The sequence below is a fragment of the Pituophis catenifer genome, unplaced genomic scaffold (genome assembly GCF_029215685.1).
Source record: "Pituophis catenifer annectens isolate HBS135680 unplaced genomic scaffold, rPitCat1.0.hap2 SCAF_10, whole genome shotgun sequence".
NCBI lineage: Eukaryota > Metazoa > Chordata > Lepidosauria > Squamata > Colubridae > Pituophis > Pituophis catenifer.
This window is the reverse complement of record NW_027256890.1, coordinates 19,168,457-19,192,946: the sequence shown is the minus strand read 5'-3', so window position 1 is coordinate 19,192,946 and position 24,490 is coordinate 19,168,457. Positions and strand designations below refer to the sequence as shown.

The 24,490-nt window shown below is 47.2% G+C and overlaps 2 protein-coding genes across 3 annotated transcripts in view; one reads left to right on the top strand and one right to left on the bottom strand.

Annotated features, from left to right (window-relative positions):
- Positions 1–22,738, top strand: part of SLC39A1 (solute carrier family 39 member 1) — a 31,188-nt gene extending 8,450 nt beyond the window's left edge. Inside the window, exons 2-5 of one of the 2 annotated variants that reach the window (XM_070950392.1) lie at positions 10,194–10,262; positions 17,082–17,448; positions 19,272–19,402; positions 20,537–22,738. In XM_070950392.1, the coding sequence (XP_070806493.1) occupies positions 17,238–17,448; positions 19,272–19,402; positions 20,537–21,241 (1,047 nt within the window). In that variant the 5' untranslated portion in view covers positions 10,194–10,262; positions 17,082–17,237 and the 3' untranslated portion in view covers positions 21,242–22,738. Of the gene's footprint in view, positions 1–10,193; positions 10,263–12,995; positions 13,037–17,081; positions 17,449–19,271; positions 19,403–20,536 lie in introns of those variants that run through there. The other variant, XM_070950393.1, reaches the window with a different exon arrangement.
- CREB3L4 (cAMP responsive element binding protein 3 like 4) lies at positions 1,443–8,936 on the bottom strand. The gene is given in 10 exon segments (XM_070951014.1): positions 1,443–1,835; positions 1,837–1,934; positions 3,387–3,483; positions 3,561–3,645; positions 4,787–4,855; positions 5,592–5,698; positions 6,126–6,233; positions 7,248–7,360; positions 8,404–8,614; positions 8,763–8,936. Coding segments are annotated over 10 exon segments (1,215 nt in total). The 3' UTR covers positions 1,443–1,682.
- Positions 22,739–24,490: the final 1,752 nt, after the last annotated feature.

Here is a 24,490-nt window from a genome sequence, read left to right as displayed (position 1 = left end):
AGGCAGGAAGGAAGGAAGGAAGGATGGAAGGAAGGAGATGGGAATGAGGAGAAGGCAGGCAGGCAGGCAGGAAGGAAGGCAGGAAGGAAGGAAGGAAGGAAGGAAGGAAGGAAGGATGGAAGGAAGGAAGGAGATGGGAATGAGGAGAAGGAAGGAAGGATGGAGGGAGGGAGATGGAAATGAGAAAGAAGGAAGGAAGGAAGGGAGGCAGGAAGGAAGGAAGGAAGGATGGAAGGAAGGAGATGGGAATGAGGAGAAGGAAAGAAGGATGGAGGGAGGGAGATGGAAATGAGGAGAAAGAAGGAAGGAAGGAAGGAAGGCAGGAAGGAAGGAAGGCAGGGAGGCAGGAAGGAAGGAAGGAAGGATGGAAGGAAGGAGATGGGAATGAGGAGAAGGCAGGCAGGCAGGAAGGAAGGCAGGAAGGAAGGAAGGAAGGATGGAAGGAAGGAAGGAGATGGGAATGAGGAGAAGGAAGGAAGGATGGAGGGAGGGAGATGGAAATGAGAAAGAAGGAAGGAAGGAAGGGAAGGAAGGAAGGCAGCGAGGCAGGAAGGAAGGAAGGAAGGAAGGATGGAAGGAAGGAGATGGGAATGAGGAGAAGGCAGGCAGGCAGGAAGGAAGGAAGGCAGGAAGGATGGAAGGAAGGAGATGGGAATGAGGAGAAGGAAGGAAGGATGGAGGGAGGGAGATGGAAATGAGAAAGAAGGAAGGAAGGCAGGCAGGCAGGAAGGAAGGGAGGAAGGAAGGAAGGAAGGAAGGGAAGGCAGGCAGGCAGGAAGGAAGGAAGGCAGGAAGGATTTTTCAAGGCCTTTCTCTCAAAATCATCTGGCTGAACGAATCCACCCCCCCATTTTTTGCATCCGCCGTCCCGAAGGCAACGGTTTATAAATTGAATTTCTGAGGATGGAAAGTTTCTTGGCGTGAAATCTCCCGGCAGGAGATCGGATGGAAGAACCTCCTGCGAGTTGCCATTCTGGATAATGAGGTTCCTTGGTGGGAAGGGAGAAAAAAAAACCCTACAGGATCGAGAAAGGTTTGAAGCAGACGGATGGAGCCTCGGGCGACGCTCGGCTTATGTTAATTAAACTCCTTCGTTTCCAAGCAGGATAATTTGATTTCTGTTGGAAGGGGGGGAGGCGGTTTTGGGGGGGGCAAGGGAGAGAATCCGGGGTTGGGGGGTGCGGAAGACAAGAGCCAGCGAAGAATGGAATGAAATTCATTAAGGAAAATAACGAAAGCCCGTGAATTACATTAAACCTCCGGCTTTGGGGGAAGGTTTGGAATCCGCGGACTACAAATCCCAGCGTCCTTCACCCTGACACTGCCGGGTATTATTATCCGGCATGTTTTAACCGCTGAGCTGTACCCCTTGAACCCCACGCCCGATGTCTGAGACGGTTTGGAGAGGGGGGAAAAAAAGATTCGGAGAAGTGGGAATTCTGGTGACGTCATCCTTTTTTTCCTCCCCGGCTCAACAAATCTTGTTAAAGAAAACTCGGGAAATGAATCGCTTTGGGTTTTTTGGCAGCCGGCAAGGATCTGTCCCTCGGATTGGTTGCTGCTTGTTGACAAGGGGAGAAAAAGGCCCTTTGCACATGCTCTGGAGTACCCTTGGCTGTTCGTTTCAGAACGTAAAACTTCCCAGCCGCAAAACCTTTGCAGTTAATGTTTGCCGGGATGTCTCATATCTCATCGAGGTCCGGCCTGGTGGCCTCCCCTCGCCGACGATTCTTCGGTTGGGTCTTGGGTTCAGATGCTGCCTCCTGGGCTGTCTCCCCCACCCCGGGGAGGTTTTTCTCGTCCTCGGCGATGCGGGTGTTGGGGAGCCGCGGGGGGCCATTCCGCTCCAACGTGGGGCTCTTCTGGGTGACGGGCGGCGGACGGTGTCCCCGGCTCAGAGGATCCCTTTTGGGTCAAGATATTTCGGGAACGGACTGGTGGAGTGAAAAGACGCGGGGTGTTAAAATGGGGACCCTGCCTCAATTCTCCTCCATTCAGTTCTGTATTCTTCCATATTTTCTATTCTGTACTGTTTTCAATTCTATAGAATAGTTTGTACTTTATATTCTACTCTGTTCTATAATATTTTCTATTCTGCATTCTGCACACTATTGTATTTTCTATCCTATCCTATCCTATTCTATTCTATCCTATCCTATCCTATCCTATCCTATCCTATCCTATCCTATCCTATCCTATTCTATTCTTTATCCTAATTCCTATTCTATTCCATTCCATTCCATTCCATTCTTCATTCCACTATTCCATTCCATTCCATTCCATTCCATTCCATATTCTATTCTATTCCATTCCATTCCATTCCATTCCATTCCATTCCATTCCATTCCATTCCATTCCATTCCATTCCATTCCATGTATTGTAATTCTATTCTATTTCTATTTTCTATTCTCCTCTCCTCTCCTCTCCTCTCCTCTCCTCTCCTCTCCTCTCCTCTCCTCTCCTCTCCTCTTCTATTCTAATTATTCTACTTACTCTACTCCTATTCTACTCTACTCTACTCTACTCTACTCTACTCTACTCTACTCTACTCTACTCTACTCTACTCTACTCTACTCCTGTTCTGCTCTGCTCTGCTCTGCTCTGCTCTGCTCTGCTCTACTCTACTCTACTCTACTCTACTCTACTCTACTCTTATTCTATTCTATTCTATTCCATTCCATTCCTTGTATTGTAATTCTATTCTATTATATTCCTATTTTCTATTCTACTCTCCTCTCCTCTTCTATTCTAATTATTCTACTTACTCTACTCCTATTCTATTCTATTCTATTCTATTCTATTCTACTCTACTCTACTCTACTCTACTCTACTCTACTCTACTCTACTCCTATTCTATTTTATTCTATTCTATTCTATTCTACTCTACTCTACTCTACTCTACTCTACTCTACTCTACTCTACTCTACTCTACTCTACTCTTATTCTATTCTATTCCATTCCATTCCTTGTATTGTAATTCTATTCTATTCTATTCCTATTTTCTATTCTCCTTTCCTCTCCTATTCTATTCTAATTATTCTACTTACTCTACTCCTATTCTACTCTACTCTACTCTACTCTACTCTACTCCACTCCACTCCACTCCACTCCACTCCACTCCACTCCACTCCACTCCACTCCACTCCACTCCACTCCACTCCATAATATTAAATATATTCTACTCCATATTCCAGAACATAATATTCTATTCTACTCTAGCCACCTTAGGACAGGTGTGTATGAACCGGAAAGGTCAATTTAAGATCAGCAAGCTGTGTTTTCAGATGAGACCGAAGGACTATGGGCTCAGTGGAGCCTCCAATTCCGGAGGCACTCTATCTTTGAATGGCAGGCACTGGAAAGCAGTGGCGGTGACGATACTCACCTCCTGACGGTTCGGGGTTCTCTCCGCCGACCTGAGACGCGCCGTAGAACGAGGCCCAGGTGGGCCAGATGAAAAGGCCGAAGGAGACGAGGAGGATCTGGAGAGGGAAAGAGATGGGGATGATGGGAGAGGGAACCCCGGAGACCCAGCGCTGGAAGAGTGAAGGCCACTTACCACAAGGCAGGTGCTGGTCTGGGCTGCCTTGGTGGACGTCTCGGCCAGGAGTCCCTGGAGCTTCCGTAGCTGGTCCAGAAGGGACCTGCAAGAGATGTTGAAGCTTGGAGGGTCACCCTCCACAGGAGCCCAGGCAAGGAAAGTCCTGGACACTGACTGGGTCACAGCCACAGGCCAGACACGAGGCTGGTCAGGAGAACATGGGGTCTGGAGTTGGAGGTGCATCCTGGACTCCCAGATTCTCCCAGCCTTCCTCTTCTGTCTTAAGCTTTCTGGTCTCACTCAAAGGTTTCTGGAAGGAGGGGAGAGAGGGAGGGAGGGAGGATCATAGAAGAAAGGAAAAAAGGAAGGAGGAAAGGAAGGAAGGAAGGAATAAAGATAGATGATGGAAGGAAGGGAAGAAGGAAGATGATGGAAGGAAGGAAGGAAGATAGACGATGGAAGGAAGGAAGATAGAGGATAGAAGGAAGATGATAGAAGGAATAAAGATAGATGATGGAAGGAAGGGAAGAAGGAAGATGATGGAAGGAAGGAAGATAGAAGATAGAAGGAAGATGATAGAAGGAAGAAAGATGATGGAAAGAAGGAAGAACATAGAAAGGAAAGAAGGAAGATGATAGGAAGGAAGATAGATGATAGAAGAAAGGAAGGAAGATAGATGATAGAAGGAAGGAAGAACATGGAAGGAAAGAAGGAAGATGATGGAAGGAAGGAAGATAGATGATGGAAGGAATAACATAGAAGGAAAGAAGGAAGATAATAAAAGGAAGGAAGATAGGTGATGGAAGGAAGGAAGGAAGAACATGGAAGGAAAGAAGGAAGATGAAGGAAGGGAGGAAGATGGATGATAGAAGGAAGGATGGAAGGAAGAAAGGAAGGGGAAACTCACTGCCACAAACCAAGATTATTTTAATGGCACACCTGATGGAAGACATGAAGACCTCCACCTTAAAGGCATTGACTAAAGGAAACCTCCCTCTCCAGGAACAGTCTACCCTACCGGTACAAGATCAGAGGCTACAAAAGATGCATGTTGACCTGAGACCCCATTCTTGCTTTCAAGTTGTCTTCCGAAAACAGAAACTTTGCTCCTGATGGAATTGCAGGTCTAGTTCTGAGACCACCCTCCAGTCAGCGTCTCTGGGGTCTTGGCGGGGGGGGGGGGGCAGCCAAGCATAAACCAAAAAACGGGGGGGGGGGCAGGAAACCAGGCCTCCCCAACTCACTCTTTATGCTTCTCCAACTGCTGGACTTTCTTCTTGAGATCTCGGTTTTGCGCCGAGCAAGCAGCCACCCTGTCGAGCGAACAGACAGGCCAACATCGGTTCTTGCTTTCCCAGCTCCCGAAATTTCCCGGACTACAGTTCCCATCACAACACCCTAGCTCAGGGACTCTGCAATCTTCAACACTCAAAGAGCCATTTGGACCCAGTTTCCCACAGAAAAGAAAACACCGGGAGCCACAAAAACCCTTCCCTGTGTGCCTGACTTATTTCTCGAGCGGCCACAAAGCTAGCATATGTCGTTGAATTAAATGTTCTGTTTTCTTTTGAAACTTTTCTTGGATTTATCCATGGTTGGCCTAACCGGGGGTTGAAAAGCTGAATAAATCGTGTGCCGGTGGGTGTCGCACATTGGCGGTTGTGACGCATATTTTGAATGACGGAGCTGCAGCAGAGGGGTGAAAGAGCCACAGGCGGCTCCAGAGCTGCAGGTTGCTGACTCCTGCCCTAGCTGCTGTGACGGATGGGGAAAACGGGAGTTGTCTCTCCCCCCTCGCTCCTCCGATCTCCGTGACGTCTTTCGTTTCTTTCTTGAACTCCGACGGCGACTCCCAGAATGCCTGGCTAAGGGCCGTGGCTGATGGGAGTCGGAGTGGCGCCGTCTCCCTGGGGCCGAGGGAGTGGGAATCCGGGATACTGAAAAGATCTTATTTCGGAGAGCCACAGATCCTCTTCTAACCACGATTGGGACCATGATAGGGAAAGAAACAAACAACTAGCAAGCATCCAAGCTTCCCGCCCGTCTCACCGGCTCTCCAGACCGTCCAAATATTCCTTTTTGCGTCGACGGCTGTCCTGGGCAGAGTGCTTGTTTCGAATCTTCCTCCGTATTTTCTTGAGGATTCTCTCTTCCGCCTGCAGAGAAGGGGCAGAGAGATGGGGCTGAGGATCCCGTCTGACCCGCACGACTCACGTTCTGCGACCCTCCCTCCCGATGAGCCCTCGAGGGTGAGTTTTCGTTCAACTGGACCAGCGCCAGCAGGGCGCATGCGGAGGCTCGGAGAGGGCGAAAAATGGGCCTACCGGAAGTTCAGGAAGGCCTCCAGAGGGCCTCTGGAGCCTGGGGAGGCCGTTTTTGCCCTCCCGGAGGCTCGAGAAAAGCCTCTGGAACCCGGGGAGGGCAAAATGCCCCCCCCCAACCGTGGTGCAGGAGACCGACTAGGCCACGTCCACTTAGCAACCAGGCAGAGAACCCCTTGCTAAAATTTTTTGAAGCCCACCCCCGATCTGGGCAACGGGGAAGCTGTTGGGGGTCTCCCCGTCTCTTCGCCCAGCTACCCACCTGGGAAAGGTGTACGACATCGTGCAGCAAGACGCCTTCCTGGCTTAGCAGGTGTCTCTCCTCCTCCGTCAAGAACAGGGCAGGTGGCTGGAGGGGGACATCGAAACCCTGGACAAACGAAAGAACGAAGGATGAAACTTTGATAGAAATAGAGGGGAAGAGCGAAAGAAGGGAAATGTGAAGAACAAAAGCAGGTGAAAGATGGAAGGTAGGAAAGAAACGTCTTTGAATGTTACGGCGCCATGAAAAAAAAAAGGTTAAAATAGAGAGAGAAATAAGAGGGGAATAATAGCAGTGGTGGGATTCACCGATTGTAACAACCGATTTGCTTCGCGCGCCCTCCAGAGGCCAGGTATTTCCGGTAGGCCCGTTGTTTCGCCCTCCCCAGGCTCCAGAGGCTGTCCTCGAGCCTCCAGGAGGACGAAAACGGCCTTCCCCGGACCCTAGAGGCCCCCTGGAGGCCAGAAACAGGCCTGTTTCTGGACTTCCGGTAGGCCTGTTTTTCGCCCTCCCCAGGCTCCAGAGGCTGTCCTCGAGCCTCCAGGAGAGTGAAAATGACTTCCCCCGGACACCAGAGGCCCTCCGGAGGCCAGAAACAGGCCAGTTTCCGGACTTCCGGTACTTCCGGTAGGCCCGTTTTTCACCCTCCCCAGGCTCCAGATGCTTTCCTGGAGCCTCCAGGAGGGCAAAAACGGCCTACCCCCCGGGGGGGGGGGGGAACCCGTTGTTTTTTGTTTTTTGAAAAGAAAGCTGTCAGCCCCAATTAAAAAGTCCTCCGGGACATAGAGCCGGAAAGAAAGAACGGCCAATCCATGGCCCAAGTAAGTCCCTAGTGGGCCCCGCAAGACCAGGACCCGCCCTCCACGTACACGGATTGGCTGCTTGCATTTTTTTCCCCCAGCTGAGGCATTCTGGGAGTTGAAGTCCACCTTGCCTTCAAGTTGCCAAGTCGGAAAAACGTTAAACTTTGCCAGGAGTTTCCAGATGCAAATTTGTGTGTGTGTGTGTGTGTGTATCTCAAAAGCCACTGATGTGCCTTTAAACACCAATGACCGGACTGGATCCATGCTTTGAAATATTCCGGAATATTTGAATTTACCCCATTTTTGTATCTTATCTTACCTGCTCCGTGGGAACCTCGGCCGCGTTTAAATGGATCGCCCCTTCCAAGCAACCCAGCGATGCTTGGCTTGCAATGCAGATGGGTGGGTGGGTTCCAAGGGGGCTCCAATTTGCTGGAAAAGAACCCCCCCCCCCAAAAAAACCCGGTATCACCCACATTGTTGATGTGATAAAATCGAGGAGAAAGAGATGGTTTGGCTGTAAAAATCCTGATTCCCTGCCTTGGGTGCAATTTAACCTTAGTTCTAATGGCTGCTTCTACGAACGGCTCCCTCTGTTAAAAAATAATAATCATAATTTTACAGGTGGTCCTCGACTTACAACGGTCCGTTTAGTGACCGTTCAAAGGGACAGCGCCGCTGGGAAAAAAAGGAACCGATGACCCGTTTTTCACACGTACAACCAAAGCGGCATCCCCCATAGATGGTTCCCCTGATCGAAATTCGGACCCTTGGCAGCTGGCTCGTATTTATGACGGTCGCAGCATCCCCGTATCTGTGTGTGTGGGTGTCCTGTCGGCCAGGTTCACTTAACAACCGTTGTTCCTCCCTGAACGACTGCCGTCTTTCGTGGAACGACGGCGGCAAGCGAGGTCGTGAAACGGGGAAACGTTCCCCGAACCCCTGTCTCGCTGAGCGGCGGAAATTTGGGGCTCGTTTGCGGTCGTTATGTCGAGGACTACCTGTGCTAGAAATCTTCTGAGCGGGGACTTATCGACTGGAGGTCAATTCCAGAGGGAGGGGTTCCCCTGACTTTTGGGGGAACGGCTCGACTTTTAAGAAACGGGATTTAGATTCTTGCTCAATTCCTCTGGCCTAAATCTGATTAAACTTCCCAAATCGCAGTTTAGGGAAACCGAGGCAGGGGGTTGTTTTTTTCCCCCCCTACGATCAGGGGTGGGATTGAAAAATTTCAGCAACCGGTTCACTGCCCAGACTCATTTTTCGCCCTCGCAGAGCCTCCGTGTGCGCCCTGCACTTACCTGGCATCCAAAACGGGCTGTGTGGAGACTCCCGGGAGGGGAAGGCAGGGCGGGTGGGGTCAGCCAGTCTTCGGAACAACCGGTTTGGCGAACCAGATTAAAATGAATAATTTTGGCTCGCCCAAATCTGTCCGAACCGGCTGAATCCCACCCCTGCTTACGATGGATGCTTACCAAGAGGGTTGGGATCTTCCAAGGTTTCCGGGTCACAGAGGACCTCCAGGACGATGGTGGGAGATGGGTCGTGAGGCAGGGGGTCTCGGCCGAGACTCGGGGAAACGTCGCCGCTGTTCTCCGGAGACGCCGTTGAGCTCCTGGGATGGTAGACCTCATTAGGGTTGATCCGAAGTTGTAAAAGTTCTTCTGGATCGTCCTCCGGAAGACGCTGAACGAGGGACACAAAACGGAGACAAAGCAACGGATGAGTGTTTTTCGTCACGTCGTAAGTGCGAGGACTTTTTTTTTCTAACTCTGAACTGTTGCTAAACGAATGTTGTAAATCGAGGGGCTTTCTGCAAGGTTCTGGGTCTTACCTGGAGCTGGCCGGCTGGGCAGTTCCCGGGTTTATCCGGAAGACAGCCATAGGGGTGGTCTTGAAGGAGGATATGGACGCCGGAGTTTCCGGCAGCGAGGCTGTGTCCGGGATCCAAACCCTCCTGTTGTCCATCGAGGAGAATTTCGAAAAGATTCGTGCTTTCAAAATCCATCTTGTAAAAAGAGTTGAGCCCCTTCAAATTTCAGAATCGGAATCAGAATAGAGCCGGAAGGGACCTTGGGGAGGGAGGGAGGGAGGGAGGGAGGGAGGGAGGGAGGGAGGGAGGGAGGGAAGGAAGGAAGGAAGGAAGGAAGGTAGGTTGGTTGGTTGGTTAGATAGATGAATAGGTGGATGGGAGGGAGGGAAGGAAGGAAGGAAGGAAGGAAGGAAGGAAGGAAGGAAGGAAGGAAGGAAGGAAGGAAGGAAGATGGTTAGATGAATAGGATGGAAAGGAAGGAAGGAGGGAGGGAGGGAGGGAAGGAAGGAAGATGGTTAGATAAATAGGTGAATGGGAAGAAAGGAAGGAAGGAAGGAAGATGGTTAGATAAATGAATAGGTGGATTGGAAGGAAGGAAGAAGGAAGGAAGGGAGGTTAGATAGATGAATAGGTGGATGGGAGGGAGGGAAGGAAGATAGATAGGTGGATGGGAGGGAAGGAAGGAAGATGGTTAGATAGATGAATAGGTGGATGGAAAGGAAGGAGGGAGGGAGGGAAGGAAGGAAGATGGTTAGATAAATAGGTGAATGGGAAGAAAGGAAGGAAGATGGTTAGATAAATGAATAGGTGGATGGAAAGGAAGGAGGGAGGGAGGGAAGGAAGGAAGGAAGATGGTTAGATGAATAGGTGGATGGGAGGGAGGGAAGGAAGGAAGGAAGATGGTTAGATGAATAGGTGGATGGGAAGGAAGGAAGGAAGATGGTTAGATAGATGAATAGGTGGATGGAAAGGAAGGAGGGAGGGAGGGAAGGAAGGAAGGAAGATGGTTAGATAAATAGGTGGATGGGAGGGAAGGAAGGAAGGAAGGAAGGAAGATGGTTAGATAGATGAATAGGTGGATGGAAAGGAAGGAGGGAGGGAGGGAAGGAAGGAAGGAAGATGGTTAGATAAATAGGTGGATGGGAGGGAAGGAAGGAAGGAAGGAAGGAAGGAAGATGGTTAGATAGATGAATAGGTGGATGGAAAGGAAGGAAGGAAGGAAGGAAGGAAGGAAGGAAGGAAGGAAGGAAGGAAGGAAGGAAGGAAGGAAAAGAATAGCAGAATAACAGAGCTGGGACCTTGGAGGTCTTCTAGTTTAGCTCCCGGCTCAAGCAGGAGACCCTAGACCATTTCAGAGAAGGAACTGTCCGGTCTCTTCATAAAATACTCCAACGATGGAGCACCCCCAACTTCTGAAGGTTAAAAAAAAAATCTGATTTTTTTTTTGTTTAGGTTAATCTCCAAATCGCCTCTGGCATTCAGTCCAGCCAGCTGAACCCCATACCGGCAGTCCAGACTAAGGTCAGAGGAAACGATGCAACAACTTGAATCAAAGCCCTTATTCAGAATCCCCAAATTGCTCCCTTTTTCCAGGATGCCGGGCAGCCAAAAAATACAAAATAAAAAAATCAATTTACAGGCAGTCGCCGGAATGCAATATAGACAGCCAGCATTAAATCCACCACCAAGCTGCAAAACTTTTTAAACTCTGCAAATATTTGGCAAGCACAGAGATTTGTCTTCTGAGGAATCCCCCTGAAAAAACATTTTCCTTTTTGGGGTGCGATTTGCAGCCCTGGCAAAAAAAGTAAAAACAAAATTAACCCTTCGTTCTCCGATCTTTGTCCTCCTCGTTTTGCAACGCTGGGGAGGCGAAGGAGAACAATGTCCCCGTTTGTCCTCGAACAAGGAAGTTTTTTTTTTTTTTTAAATTTTAAAACCCGTTTCTCTACACAAGGATCTTCAATATCCTGAAACTCGCCTTTCCAAGGACCAACCCACGAGACTTTGGCCAATGGAAAGAGCTAAAAATAAAGGCCAGGGACCAATAAACTTTGCACCAAGGTCGTAAAATTTTAAAAAAAAAGTCTGGCAAGGGAAATGTGTTTGCACACTTATTTTTTTTTCCCCCCCGGGGCACAATGGGCTGGAAATAAGTCCTGTTCGTTTGGCGATATAGTAAATTTCCAGGAAAAAAAAAATAGAATTCTCTCGTGCCTTTTGCTTTTTTTTGGGGTGCATTTCTTGTAACTTTGTGTATCAACGTTTTGTATTGTTCGATATCACCAATTCCATTTCTACGTTACTGTAACTAACAGCGGAAGGGACCTTCGAGGTCATCTAGTCCAGCCCCCTGCTAGAGGAGAGACCTGTACTAGGGATTCGAACCGCTGAACTGCCAACCTTTCTGACTGACAAGCTCAGTTGGCTGAGACCTCGTCAGGTGTGTGTTTTCTGGGTATCCAGAGTGTTAACATATAAACATCATCATCATCATTATAATCGGATACATATAAACATATGTGCGATAATATCAATCGTTCTTGAAAAGTGCACAATCTTTGCCATTATAGTATTGATTATATAACCGTCGAAATATTTACTCATCAGTTTTTCTTTCTCATGTAGTCCATATTTCACACAAATCCACTCCTCTAACCTCTGTATCTGTCAATTGACCATTTGTAGAATATTTCCCAGGTTATTAAAAATATTCCGATATTCTTTTCCTTTGATTTTTTAGGGTTAACCTATCCATTTCTCCACATTCCAGATTTTTTTTTTTTTTGATTATAATGTCATCTGTAAGGGTTTCTACATTTTTTTCCAGTATTGTGCATACGCAATCCTGGCAAATTTTTGGAGACCCCCTCCCCCCAAATTGAAGGGTCTGTAGATTGGAGCATATGTAACATTAAATATGTGTTACCTTTATTATAGTTTCCGGAAAGCATGCCCCAACAGGAATGTCTCAGTTTTCACATCTATGTGTTGTTTTGTCATAATTTCCAGCCACATGCGTATTTTCTTCCGGTGTTTTTTTTTTGCTTTGGGACACTTCCACCACATATGATAACATGAACCTGATTATTTGGTTGCGTTTCCAACATTTAACAGATTTATTTTTAAACATATTTGCCTGGCTAGGTGGCTCAGCGGCTAAGACGCTGAGCTTGTCGATCAGAAAGGTCGGCAGTTCGTTGGTTCGAATCCCTAGTACAGGTCTCCTGCGTGAGACGGGGGTTGGACTAAATGACCTCCAAGGACCCTTCCAACTCTCTTACTGTTAATCTTGCAGGTGAATAATGTAATTTTAAATATAGCATTTCACCCACCCACCCCCACTAAGAAACTGCGGGGCGTTTTTAGGGTGCATTTGGGAGAAGGTGGGCATTTATTGACCGCCGACTCGCATTTATGACGGGTGCGGCGTCACGCGATCTCCTTTTACGACCGTCTTGACAAGCAAGCCAGGTCAAGGGGGGAAGGGGGAAGCAGATTTGCTTAACGGCCGGGTGACGACTAACTTCACACCTGCACAGCGAGTCCCCTTTTAACAACCGAGGCAGGAAAGGTCGTAAAACAGGGCAAAAAAAGCAAAAACGTCTCACTTAGCAACATATACATTTGGGGGCTGCGTAAGGCGAGGACTATCAGAGCAAAGGGAAGCCCGGTGGATTGCAGCCGGAGGGATTAAACGGGTCAACACGGGTTGTCTGAATGCAGCCTTTGCACTTGTTAACCTGGGTTAGTTTGTGTGTGGGGGTTGCATTTTAACTCCTGTAACTCCAGGTAGTTAGTAAATGTGGGGGTAGGATTGGAGTTTTCTGGAAGAGGAGGGGACTGACTCACATCCCCCCCATGCAACACTTCCTTGCAACACGCTTGTGATCTCCCTGCAAGTTCCTTTCACACGTGACGCTCAACCCAGCTGAAAACCTGCGTTTCTGCATTGCGCCTTCCTCATTGGCCAGGCCTGCTTTCCGTCTGGGCGTCCGCCAATCGGAACGCGAAGGGGAGCCCGCCTCTTTCGAACCTGGCTTTTTTTTTTTTCTCTCGCCCTCGCCGCTCCTCCCCTTTCGAACGCCCGAACTTGAAAAAAAAGGACGCCCTCCCATTGGCTGAGCGAGCAATTTTTTTTTTTTACCCGGCCGCCACGCCCATTTCGAACGCCAGGCCCAAGAAGCCCATTGGCCGGTGCAACACTTGGGTTTCCTTCCTCTCCTTTGAGCCCCGGCCACGCCCCTTTGGAACGTCCAGACACTTTTCGGAACTGCGCGGAGTTGGAGCCGGCGGTGAGTCGGGGGTCTCTCGCAGAGCGGCGGTGGGAGGTGTGTGGGGGGGGGGGCTTACCGGGTCTCTGCCCCCCTTCCCCAAAAGTAGGGTCTTAAGAGAGCCTTAAATTCTTAATTACACCCCGCCCCAGCTGGGTTTGGACCCCAAGTCCCATGCTCCCCAGCCACAAAGGAGGATGGTCACGGTAGTCCTGGTCCAGTGAGTCCGAGGGGGTTGGCTTGGTGGTCTTTCAAGACCACCACTCGAACCCCTTCCCCTGTTCCTCTTTGAAACAAGACCGGGGGTGGGGGAGACCCTTCCTTCCCAAGGGTGTATCTGCTTGCTGTGCTGGACTACAGGGCCCATCATCCCCAGAGGGGAGGAAGAGGAGAGTGATAGTCAGACTTATCATCACCAACTGACCCCCCCCCCAGCCCTGTTCGTCTTTGGAGAAAAGACCCCAGGGACTTTCCATTTCAAGAGTGGGTCTCCTGGGGTGCTGGACTACAGAGCCCATCGTCCCCAGAGGGGAAGAAGAGAGTGGTAGCGAGGCTATCTCCACCAACCGACTTTCCTTCCCTCTTCGTCTTTGGAGAAAAGACCCCAGGGACTCTTCCATTTGAAATTTCCGTCTCCTAGTGTGCTGGACTACAGGGCCCATCATCCCCAGAGGGGAGGACGAGGAGAGGTAGCCAGACTTATCTCCACCAACTGAACCCCCCCCCGCAGCCCTGTTCGTCTTTGGAGAAAAGACCCCAGGGACTTTCCATTTCAAGAGTGGGTCTCCTGGGGTGCTGGACTACAGAGCCCATCGTCCCCAGAGGGGAAGAAGAGAGTGGTAGCCAGGCTATCTCCACCAACCGACTTTCCTTCCCTCTTCGTCTTTGGAGAAAAGACCCCCAGGGACTCTTCCATTTGAAATTTCCGTCTCCTAGTGTGCTGGACTACAGGGCCCATCATCCTCAGAGGGGAGGCGGCGGAGAGTTGTAGCCAAACTAAACTCCCTGGAGTAACTTCACTTTAGCAGGGATGAGGAGCTGAAGCACTTTTGCTGCCCCTAGGGTGGTGTTTTCCTGCTGGGGGTTTGGGGAACTCATGGCCACTGGATTTATTTTGGGTGGGTGGGTCTAAACTTGAGCCTTGGGGATTGTTTCCTGAGGGAGGGGTGGGGTATTATGGAGACAAGCTGCATAATTTGGAAAGCTGTTTTTTTTTTAAAAAAAAATCTCTGGTTCATGTACTTTTAGCCTGAGTTTTTAATTCAAATTTAATACGGATGTGAATAAGCCAGGATTAATTTTAATTATTTTCTTTCTCTTTGTTTCTACAAGACTTTTCTTTGTCTCTCTGGTGGCTTAAGCTAGGAAAAACAACCCCGGGATACAAAATGAGAGATTATAACTTTCCTTTCCAACAGAACAGAATATTATTTAGATTTATCCCTGGAGCTTTTAATTCCACAGTCAGTTTGGGTGAAGTGTGCAACCACAATTCCCTTGCTTGGATGCAAGTTAAAAGTTTACCTGCAGAACTCAGGTGACTTGGCTGTTGCTGGTACTTTTTAACAGCTCGTGATTAATTCAGGATTGCTTAGTCTTTGAATCAAGGGTCATCATTGTTTGTTTTGTAGGAGGAAAATGAGGTGGTAACTAATAATTAAATTAACTTTCCACTGGTCAGAAAATTCTGCCCTTTTCAGTTTCTCCTGACGTTTGCCAAGGTGTGTCTGAATAATCCAAATTTAGTGAATTTTCAAGATCGGGCTTCTCAAAAGACGGCGAGTTATTTACAAAAAAAACAAAACCACATTGATTTATTTTTATTTATTTATAAAAATGTATTGACTTCCCATATTTTACCATAGGGTAATTCTTGAGTGACTTACAGTTGCATCTCAGTTAACACATAAAAAAATTAAAAACATTAAAATTAAATGATTGGCAGTGTTTTAATCAGGACTGGGCTTTGATTTTTAGCTAGCAAATCTATATACATTTTTCTAATTCTGGGTTTTATTTAATTGACCAAACTAAGTAATAATTTTAATTAGCAATTTTATGATGTTTGTGTATCTATATTTTTCATGCTGTACACCGCCTTGAGTCCTACGGGAGAAAGGCGGTATAGAAATATAATAAATAAATAAATAAAAATACAAATCTTAAGTGTAACTATATAATTTATATCAATTTATATAAATTATATGCATATAAACATGTATTTATAAATTATACTTCATTATACATTATAAAAGCTCTAGAAATGAACTGCCTTTCAACACATTTGTTTCTAGCTTGGCTGGCTAGATTTTGGGTGAACATTTCGGTATTTCCGCTCCTGAAAAAGCCATTAGAATCGCTTTTCAAATAAAATTTAAAAAAAAATCAAAATTGAATAGAGAAGAAAGTTTCTCTTAGCAGCCAAATCGAAAGATGAACGGACAAACAGCCAGATGTTGAATTAAGAATTTCAACCCGTTAGCCCCGATGGAAACTGGAATTTAAGCTGGAAAGGATGTTTAAAGATACACTGCCTTGACCCATGGAAGCTCTTTTAAAACCGGCCTGCTTTTTAGCAAGCAATTTTTTTCAAAATAGCTGCCCAATTCCCCCCATTTTATGACTTGTTCTTTCTGCAAAACAAAAACAAACCTCGGTTTTAAAAAAAAAATGCAACCTAAGGGGAAGTGACTGAAAACCTGGGTTAAATTTAGTTCCCGCAACTTGGCAAAATTCCACTGAGTTGTTTTTTTTGTTCTTCTTTTTTTTCCTCCTGGAGGTCGATCTTGGCAGCAAATTAAATAACAAGAATTGAAATGTACTTTTTTTTTATTAAAGAAAAAAAAAGACTTCTCGGATCCCAGACTCAGTTGGCCGGTTTCCTAGAATCTCTGCAGACTGTCCTAAAATCTTGTGTTTTTTTTCCCCCCCTCTGTTTGACCTTGGGTATAAATCAGGGGGGGTCAAAAATGGGTTGGGGGAGTTAACCTTTTCCCCCTCTGCTTGGAAATGGTAAATTACTGGAACCGGTCATTGACTCACTCATATTCCTTTCCCGGTTGCTGGCTCACATTTAAAAAAAAAAAAAAAAAATTATTACGGGGTAGTCCTCGATTTACGACCCAAAACGAAGCCTTGGATTTTTTTTGTGGCGGAGTGAGTTTTGCCCCATTTTACGATTTTTCTTGCCACTGCCGTTGTTAAGCGAATCCGTCCCGTTGAGGTTGGTAAGTGAATCCGTCCTTCCCCGTCGCTTATCCGAAGGTCGCAAAAGGGGTCCACGGGACCTGCCGTAAGTACGAGTCGGGTGTCGAGCGTCTGAATTTTGATCACGTGACCATGGGGGAAAAATGCTACGACAGTCGTAAGCGTGCAAAACGGTCGTAAGTCGGGTTTTTTTCCGGTGCCGCTTTAGCTTCGGTCGCTAAATGAATGGTCGTTAAGTCGAGGACTAGATTGTCAAATATTCAGATCGGGGAAAAAAAGCAAAATAATTCGGGAAGGAATATTTGATATTCCAGGAATGGAACATGTAGAATAGTTTGGAAAAAAATGGAGGAAAAATGCTTAATTTTGCTTTCTTATTATAATATCAAATACATTTAACCTTGAATCATTTATGTATTTATTAATCCGATTCATAGCCAAGCAGCTCTGAGCGTCAGCAAAGAAATCAAGCCATTAAGTGCATCATGATAATTTAATAAGGGTGGCCTTTAATTTATTTTAAATGATCCAATGAACTTCTACATAGTCAGCAAATGAAGGAGTGAACTTCAAACTTCCTGTTTGTTAATCTATTTAATTCTTTTTATTTCAGGTTTTTTTTTTTTTTTTTTTGGTGGAGTCGCTTATAATGCTTTCTCTTCCCCAAATATTTTAATAAATTAATAGCGTGCAGAGGCACCAATTTCTTGGACTGCTGCCAAATTGAGCTGGCTGCCGAGTATCCAGAATGACTGACCATCGGAGCTTCAAAATCTTGACTTTCTTGAAACGTTGGTCGTAACTTGGAACGGCCGCTAAGCGAGGACTGTCGTAAAACGCTCCCTGTTTCTTCCTCTAGGTTGTGACGGTGTGACGGTCGGGGCGCGTCGAAACCAGCGGAGCATGGACAGGGCACCCCGGACTTAAACTTGGTGCGACATTTGCGTCTGGGATCCGCTCTGCAAATTTTTGGAGACCCCCCCCCTCCAAATTGAAGAATCTGTTAGATTGGAGCATGTTCGGGATGGCTGGATCGTGGGACTCGGATACGAAACTGGACACCAAGCTGGTCTGGAACCCGTACGAGAGCACGGCGCGCTCGGTGCAGGCCCTGGAGCTGAAGTTGGGGTCTCTGGTGCTGCTCCTGTTAGTGACGCTGCTTTGTGCGTTCATTCCCCTATGGCTGTTCCGGAGGCCGGGGTCTGCCCTCAACAGCGGAAGCTTCGGTACGTGGGTTTTGGGGGTGGTGGGGTTGCTGGGTCTAGGGATCCAATCCATGACCGGTTGAATCGGAATCGGAATGGAATCGGAATTGAATCAGAATCAGAACTGAATCTGAATTGAAACAGTCGGAATTGAATTTGAATCAGAATTGAATCGGAATCAGAGCTGAATCTGAATTGAATCAGAACTGAATCTGAATTGAAACAGAATCCGAATTGAATCAGAACTGAAATCTCAACTGAATCTGAATTGAATCCGAATTAGAACTGAATCGGAATTGAAACAGAATCCGAATTGAAACAATCAGAAATGAATTTGAATAAGAATCAGAATTGAATCAGAATCACCTAATCGGAATTAAATCAGAATCAGAGCTGAATTGAATCAGAACTGAATCTGAATTGAATCGGAATTGAAACAATCTTAATTGAATCAGAATCAGAACTAAATCAGAACTGAATCTCAATTGAAACAGAATCAGAATCAAAACTGAATCTGAATTGAAACCGAATCAGAACTGAAATCTCAACTGAATCAGAATTGAATCAGAATCGGAACTGAATCGGAACTGAATCGGAATTGAAACGATCAGAATTGAATTTGAATAAGGATCAGAATTGAACCAGAATCAGAGCTGAATCTGAACTGAAACAGAATCAGAGCTGAATCAGAATTGAATCAGAATCTGAACTTCTTTTAAAACAAGAAAACTTTTTGTCTTGAGTCCATTCCAAGAGAAGGAGTTAGTTTGAGGCTGTTTATCCTCCAGATTGGATCCGGAGGGGCTAATGGTGAGTTAACTTATCTGCTTTTCTTTCAAAACTCTGCGTAGGTTTACCGTTTGAACATTTAAACTTTCCTGTGACCTTGGTGGTGGTGGGGGGAAGCAGCAATGGAGAAAGGGGGATGTTATTTGCGGTTTTCAGAAGCTCTTGTCTGCCCAAATAATTAAAAAAAAACAGGAAGTTAAATATTTATTGGAAATTCCTGAATTTGAGAAAGGGCCCAGCAACAACAGGGCTTTTGCCCTTCAGGATGTGCACGTTCCGATTTAAATAATGTTTTCTTTTTTCTTGGGGCTTGGGGAGGAAGAAAAAAAAATTGAAGGAACTCGTGTTTGGAAAAAGAGTCAAAGAAGGGGGAAAAACGTAGCCGAGAAGACTTTTAAAAAATATATATATATATTTTTAAAAGAGATGTGGAAGAATGGCTGAAAACAAACCAGATGCTGTTGAGAAAATTCGTGCGTTTTTTTTCTTCCCCCCTTTAAATAATGTGTATTTCGACTCCGATAGAATTCCAATCTATATTTTGGACTTGGAAATGCTTCAGGATCGGTCCCCCTAATCTCTCCCGGCCTTTTGATATAAAAAAAGAAAAATCTCCTTGCCAAAAAAAAAAGAGAGAGAGAGAGAATTATTTCGCAGTCAAATGAGGATTGTGCTGCTCGGGAGCGCCAAACCTTAACAGTCACGGAGTTGGAAGGGGAGCTTGGAGGTCATCTAGTCCAGCCCCCTGCTTAAGCTGGAGACCCTTACACCATTCTGGACAAATGGCTGCCTAATCTCTTCTTGAAAACCTCCAGCGATGGAGCGCCTCCAACTTCTAGTGGCAAGCAGTTCCACTGGTCAAATTATTGTTCTAATTATCAGGACATTCCTCCTTCGTGCTAGGTTGATTCTCTCCTTGATCCGCTGCTACTTTTCCTGCCGTCTGGAGTTATCACAGAATAACAAGAGTGGCGTTTCCGAGGAATGCTGGCCAACTTTTATTATTTTTTTATTAATTTTTTTCCCCCTCTGTCCTCCCGTTTTCTTCTTAACAGGCCCTCAGAGGAAAACCCTGAGCCTGGTGAGCTGTTTTGCCGGAGGCATCTTCCTGGGGACGTGCCTTCTCGATCTGCTTCCTAGTTATCTAGCCAGCATTAACGAAGCCCTGGATGACTTGCAAGTCACGGTGAGTTTAGCCACAATTGCAACATCCCAAATTTGTTCTAGGTTTTAATTCCCTCTCGAAAAGAAAGAGAGAGAGAGAGAGAGAGAGAGAGTAAGAAAAATAGAGAGAGAGAGAAAGAGAACTATAGAAAGAGTGAGAAAGAGAGAAAGAGAGGAATATATTCTCCATCCTCTTTCTCCCGGCTGCCACCGAAGACCAGAAGTGCCGCGTTGCAACCAAACGGACTGAGCCCTTTGCAAGATTCTTCCCCACCCCCCACCCCCGGCACGTGCGCAGAGCGCCTCCCGTACCCTTCCTCCCAGAATGCACCGCGTGAGTGAGGCGGAAGTGTGCCGGGCGAGGAGGATGGGGCCAAGATGGTGCTTGGCGCTGGGGGGCGCTTTTGGGGTTCGTGGTCGCCCCATCGCGGTAAGGGGGCTTTTCTTTTTTCCGTGTGAGATTAGTCGTTCGCCGCGTTAAGAACGGCAGCGCTTCAAGATATTCGGGGGTCCTGTCGTTGTGGCTGGACAGCGGAGCTGGCAGCAGATTCGGAGAGTGAGGAGGTTGGGGAGGAACCTGGGCCAGTCCTGGAGCCTGGGGAGGGCTCTGCGTCGGAGGCAGAGAGGGGGCCAGGGCCGTCTGACAGTTATCAGCTGCCTTCGGAGTCAGACATCAGTGAGGCAGAAGAATAGCTGGAGCCCGTTCCCAGAGCTGCCAGACGAAGGGAACGGCTAAAGAACAAGGGGCGACTCAGGAGTAAAGCCACAGGTGGACGATGAATGGCCCCTCCCATAGGGAATAAAAGAGGAGCGAAAGGGGAGTGGAGTTTGCAGGAGACAATTAGTTCGCTTAATTGGTTGGTGACTCTCGGAGACTCCTTGCCAAGTTTTGAAGATATCGGCCTGGCAGCTCTCCAAGCCAGATAAGGCCTGTGGCTGTAAATTCTCCCTTGAAAGACTTTGCTGGGTGTGAATGAGAAGAATTCACAGTAATTTAATAAAAAGGGTTTTTTTGTCGGGACAAGGAGTCTGCTTCATGCTCTGGGGAAGCCTATAGATCTTAACGCCTGTCTAGCTGAAAAGGGGAAGTCAGAATCTGGAACAGGGGGGCTCAAATTGATTTTTTTTTCCTTTCTCTCTCTTCCCCCCCGGACAGCTCCGTTTCCCTTTGCAGGAATTCATCCTGGCCATGGGCTTTTTCGTAGTCCTGGTGTTGGAACAGATCGTGCTGGCTTACAAGGACCCGTCAGGATCCCTGGAAGAGACGGAAGCTCTCTTGAGCTCTGCTTCCCATCAGCATTCCTCCCTGCAGCAGGACCAGAATTGGCCGGAGGGATCTCAGCGTCCTCTGGCTCGGGACCGCCTGGCCGCCGAGCGCACCCACGTCCACGTGGACTTCAACGCCCACTCGGCCATCCGCTTGGTGGTGCTTTTCCTGGCGCTGTCGCTCCACTCCATCTTCGAAGGGCTGGCCGTCGGCCTGCAGGAAGACGGCACCCAAGCCTTGGAGATCTGCTTGGCGCTCCTGATCCACAAAGGCGCCATCGCCTTCAGCCTGAGCCTCAAGCTCTTGCAAGGGCGGCTGCGTCCCCGGGTCGTGGCGATCTGCCTGGTTATCTTCTCCGCCATGTCCCCGTTCGGCATCGGGTTGGGGGTGGCTCTGACCGAGGTCCCCATGGCGGCTCTGTCCCGCCTTTCTCGCAGTGTCCTGGAAGGCTTAGCCACGGGCACCTTCGTCTACATCACGTTTTTGGAGATCCTGCCCCACGAACTCGGCTCTTCCGAGCAACGTATCCTGAAGGTTATCGTTCTCCTGCTCGGATTCGCCCTGGTCACCAGCGTTTTGTTCGTGAAGATCTGAGCGGCGGTGTGGCGGGCACGGGGCAGCGGGAGAAAAACCACTCCCGGACACAGTGTGCGGGAAACATCCACCGTCACGCCAGCGATTTCCTCTTACGGGAGTTTGCCAAAAAAATGATTCCTCGGTGCCCCGTTTCCCGTTGCCAAAAAACTTGACTCCCATCGTTCTTGCTTATCTCCGCCTCTTAATGGAGCTGCCGAGCCCCACCTCAAAAAACTGAACTCCGTTGATATCAAAAGACATCCACCGAACCCGCAAATCCATCCCGGAGGGGACGAAACGAAGATTTCCCGCACGCCGGTACTTCCGCTACGCTCCGTTGAAACTCAAAATATTTTCCACTGGGTCTCATTTCGGAGCTCCGCGGTGTTGGGTTAGGACTTCAATGTAGTGGAAAACGGGACATTTTGGGTTGGTTTAATACATCGGATCGGGATGGGAGGGAGCGGGAAAAAGCTATATTTTTGGTGCCAATCATCTCCAGCTTCGGAGCGGGAAAACCACAGTGCCTTCATTTTTTTCCTCCAGTGCCTTAAAAAGTTTGACCAACGTGAGAAAGCAAATTAACCCAGGTTTCAAGATGGTTTCCCCCCTCCCCCCCCCCATTTTTTGAGTTTAGGATTCTTTCCACATCTTTGACAAGAGTTTGAGGTTCTCCCATCCCTGGGCAATCCAAGTTTGTGTCTGCCCCAGCTCCTCGACTCGGCTGTCGTAGTTAAAGCTGGCTTGCTCCGCTGCCTTAGTTTAATAAGTTTCCAAAACGACCCCAGCTAAATATCGGACCGATTCGAGCACCACGTGATGGCTTACAGAAAACCTGGTTACGCAAAGCTGCGGTACTGACATGTGAAGACGTAAGTCACCGAGGGCAGCCCTAAACTGAGCCAGAGGGCACTGCCAAATCGTTGCCATTTATGGATTTGGTTCCTTGGGTTGGGAGGCTGGAGAAACGAGGAAGCTAACCAGGTTGCTAGGAAAAGAACTGAATCTGGGTTTGTCTAACCGGTCGCACAGCGTATTAAGGTTTTTAAGAAGCTGTTAGGAATTTGGGAATCTCGGTTAGCGGATGGTGGCCCTTTCCTTAAACTCTGGCCTCGGATTAACAGCGAGTCGACCCAACAGCCCGGTATTTTCTGCATTGAGTTTAATTCCCGAAATTGCAAAAAAACGCAAAGGACGGTTGCAAAAACTGCCTGGAAGCTTTTCCGTTTTAAAAGAAAGCCTCGAACGAAGGCCTCATTTATTATTATTTTTGTGTGTGTGCGTGGAAAGCAGCTTCAAGAATGCCTCTTTTGTTCTTGGGTTTCGTGCCTCGTGAACGGGGGGGGCGAAAGGCGCGCGAGACGATCAACTTTTTTCTGCATTTTATTGAGTGGGGGGTGGGGGAAATAAATCTATTTAGGACCTTTCCTAATTAGGATTTTTTTTTTTCCCCTAGAGGCCCCTGCATCACGACTTCCATCGTTCCCAGCCTGCTGGGGAAGATGGGAGATAGAATCCGATGCATCTGGGGGGGGGGGGGGAAATTGGGGGCTGTTTTGTTTTTTTATATATATATATAGGTTTGCAAATTCTGCAGCGTTCCCAGTTTGCAATGGGAAGCGAGGAAACAACTTCGCAAAAGGGAATAAAGGGTGTTGTGTGTTTGCGCGGGAATTGAACTGACAAACTGGGACTCGGCTTAGGTGAGAGCGATCAAATAAAAGCATTTTTTAATTATGATTTTAACTACACGCAGTTTGGTTCCTGTGCTGTTTTGATCCCTGCCGTGGTTTTGATACAGCATCAAATCCCCGAAGGCGTTTATCGGCTGAATTAAAAATTGAGAATTAACTTGGCTTGATCGCCATCATCCGCTCTAAATCTTAATTAATGCACAACGGAGTACGCGGAGTTCAATTTAGTGTGCTCTAATTGGCATTTTGTCTGTGTGTAAGTGTGTGTTTTGCCTACCGCCAGCTTTCAAAGGTGCTGAATTTTATTCCGCAAGAGACCCTGAATTTTGGGGGGGGTTTTTTCCCCTTAAAAAATAAATCCATTCACGCCGCCTAAACACACCGCTTAATGCTGCTTTTAGTGCTGCAGAATTTAATTGCGCTTCTTTTAAGACTGCTGAGTTTTTTTTTAAATTTTATTTTAATGATCACCTTGCTTCATTTGCAAGAATATGGCCTGCCGGGACAGGCAGTAGCTTCAGGCTACAAAAAAAAAGAAGAGTTCCTACGTCAATTAATTAAAGTTTATTAGATTTATACAGAGCGCTTCCTTTGAAGGAAGAACTAAAAGCTGTGAGGGTGTAAGATTTTAGCTTCCTTTGTGTTACGGACTTACGACTGCAATCGCAGTGGGGGGGAGGCAGAATTTCCGTGGTTCTTAATAGAGTCACCTCCTGATTTTGCCGCTCCTTTCATCGAGGTGGTTAAACAAATCATCGCCATTAAGTGAATTGCACACGGTTGTTAAGCGAATTAATTTTGCTCGTGGGAACGTCGCGAACGGCAATCACACACTGAGACCGCCGTAAACACACAACTAATTGTCAAAATGCCCAAATTTTGATCTTGTGACTGTGGGGAAACTTGGCAACCGTTGCAAATGAGAGGAACTGTTGCAAATCACTTTTTTTTCCCCCCTCAGACTTTGGTCACTAAATGAATGGTTGTAAGTTGAGGACTCATCTCTAATGCAAACCGTTGGGTGTTTTGCATCCGTTGAAAAAGTGATGAGTTGGTGAGTTTTTTTAAAAAAACTCGATTGCCACCCACATATTGTTAAAAATGCAGAGCAGAGCAAGCCACGTTCGCTGCCGGATTAAATATATATATATATATATATATATATTTAATTAATTAAAATATAAAGATATATTTTTAATGCATGTTTAAATGCATTGCCTTGAAAGGTGGGGCCAAGATATACAGAAAGTTAGTAAATAATAAATAGTAACTCGGTAAATAGCAGGCTTATTTTCATTTGCACAATTTGTATTGTATTAGGGCAGTGTTTCTCAACCTTGGAAGCTTGACGATGGGTGCTGGCTGGGGGATTCTGGGAGTTGAAGTCCCACCCATCGTCAAGCTACTAAGGTTAAGAAACATTGTATTATGGGGACCTGGCTGCGGAGATTTTCTTTCAAGGAAGATTGAATATATAAAAGGGGGGATAAAAAGCAAAAGGAAAGGAAGAATTAAGAAGAGTGAGAAATGGCATGGAGGTGGTAAGTCTCCAGGATAAGGTTGGTAGGTAGGT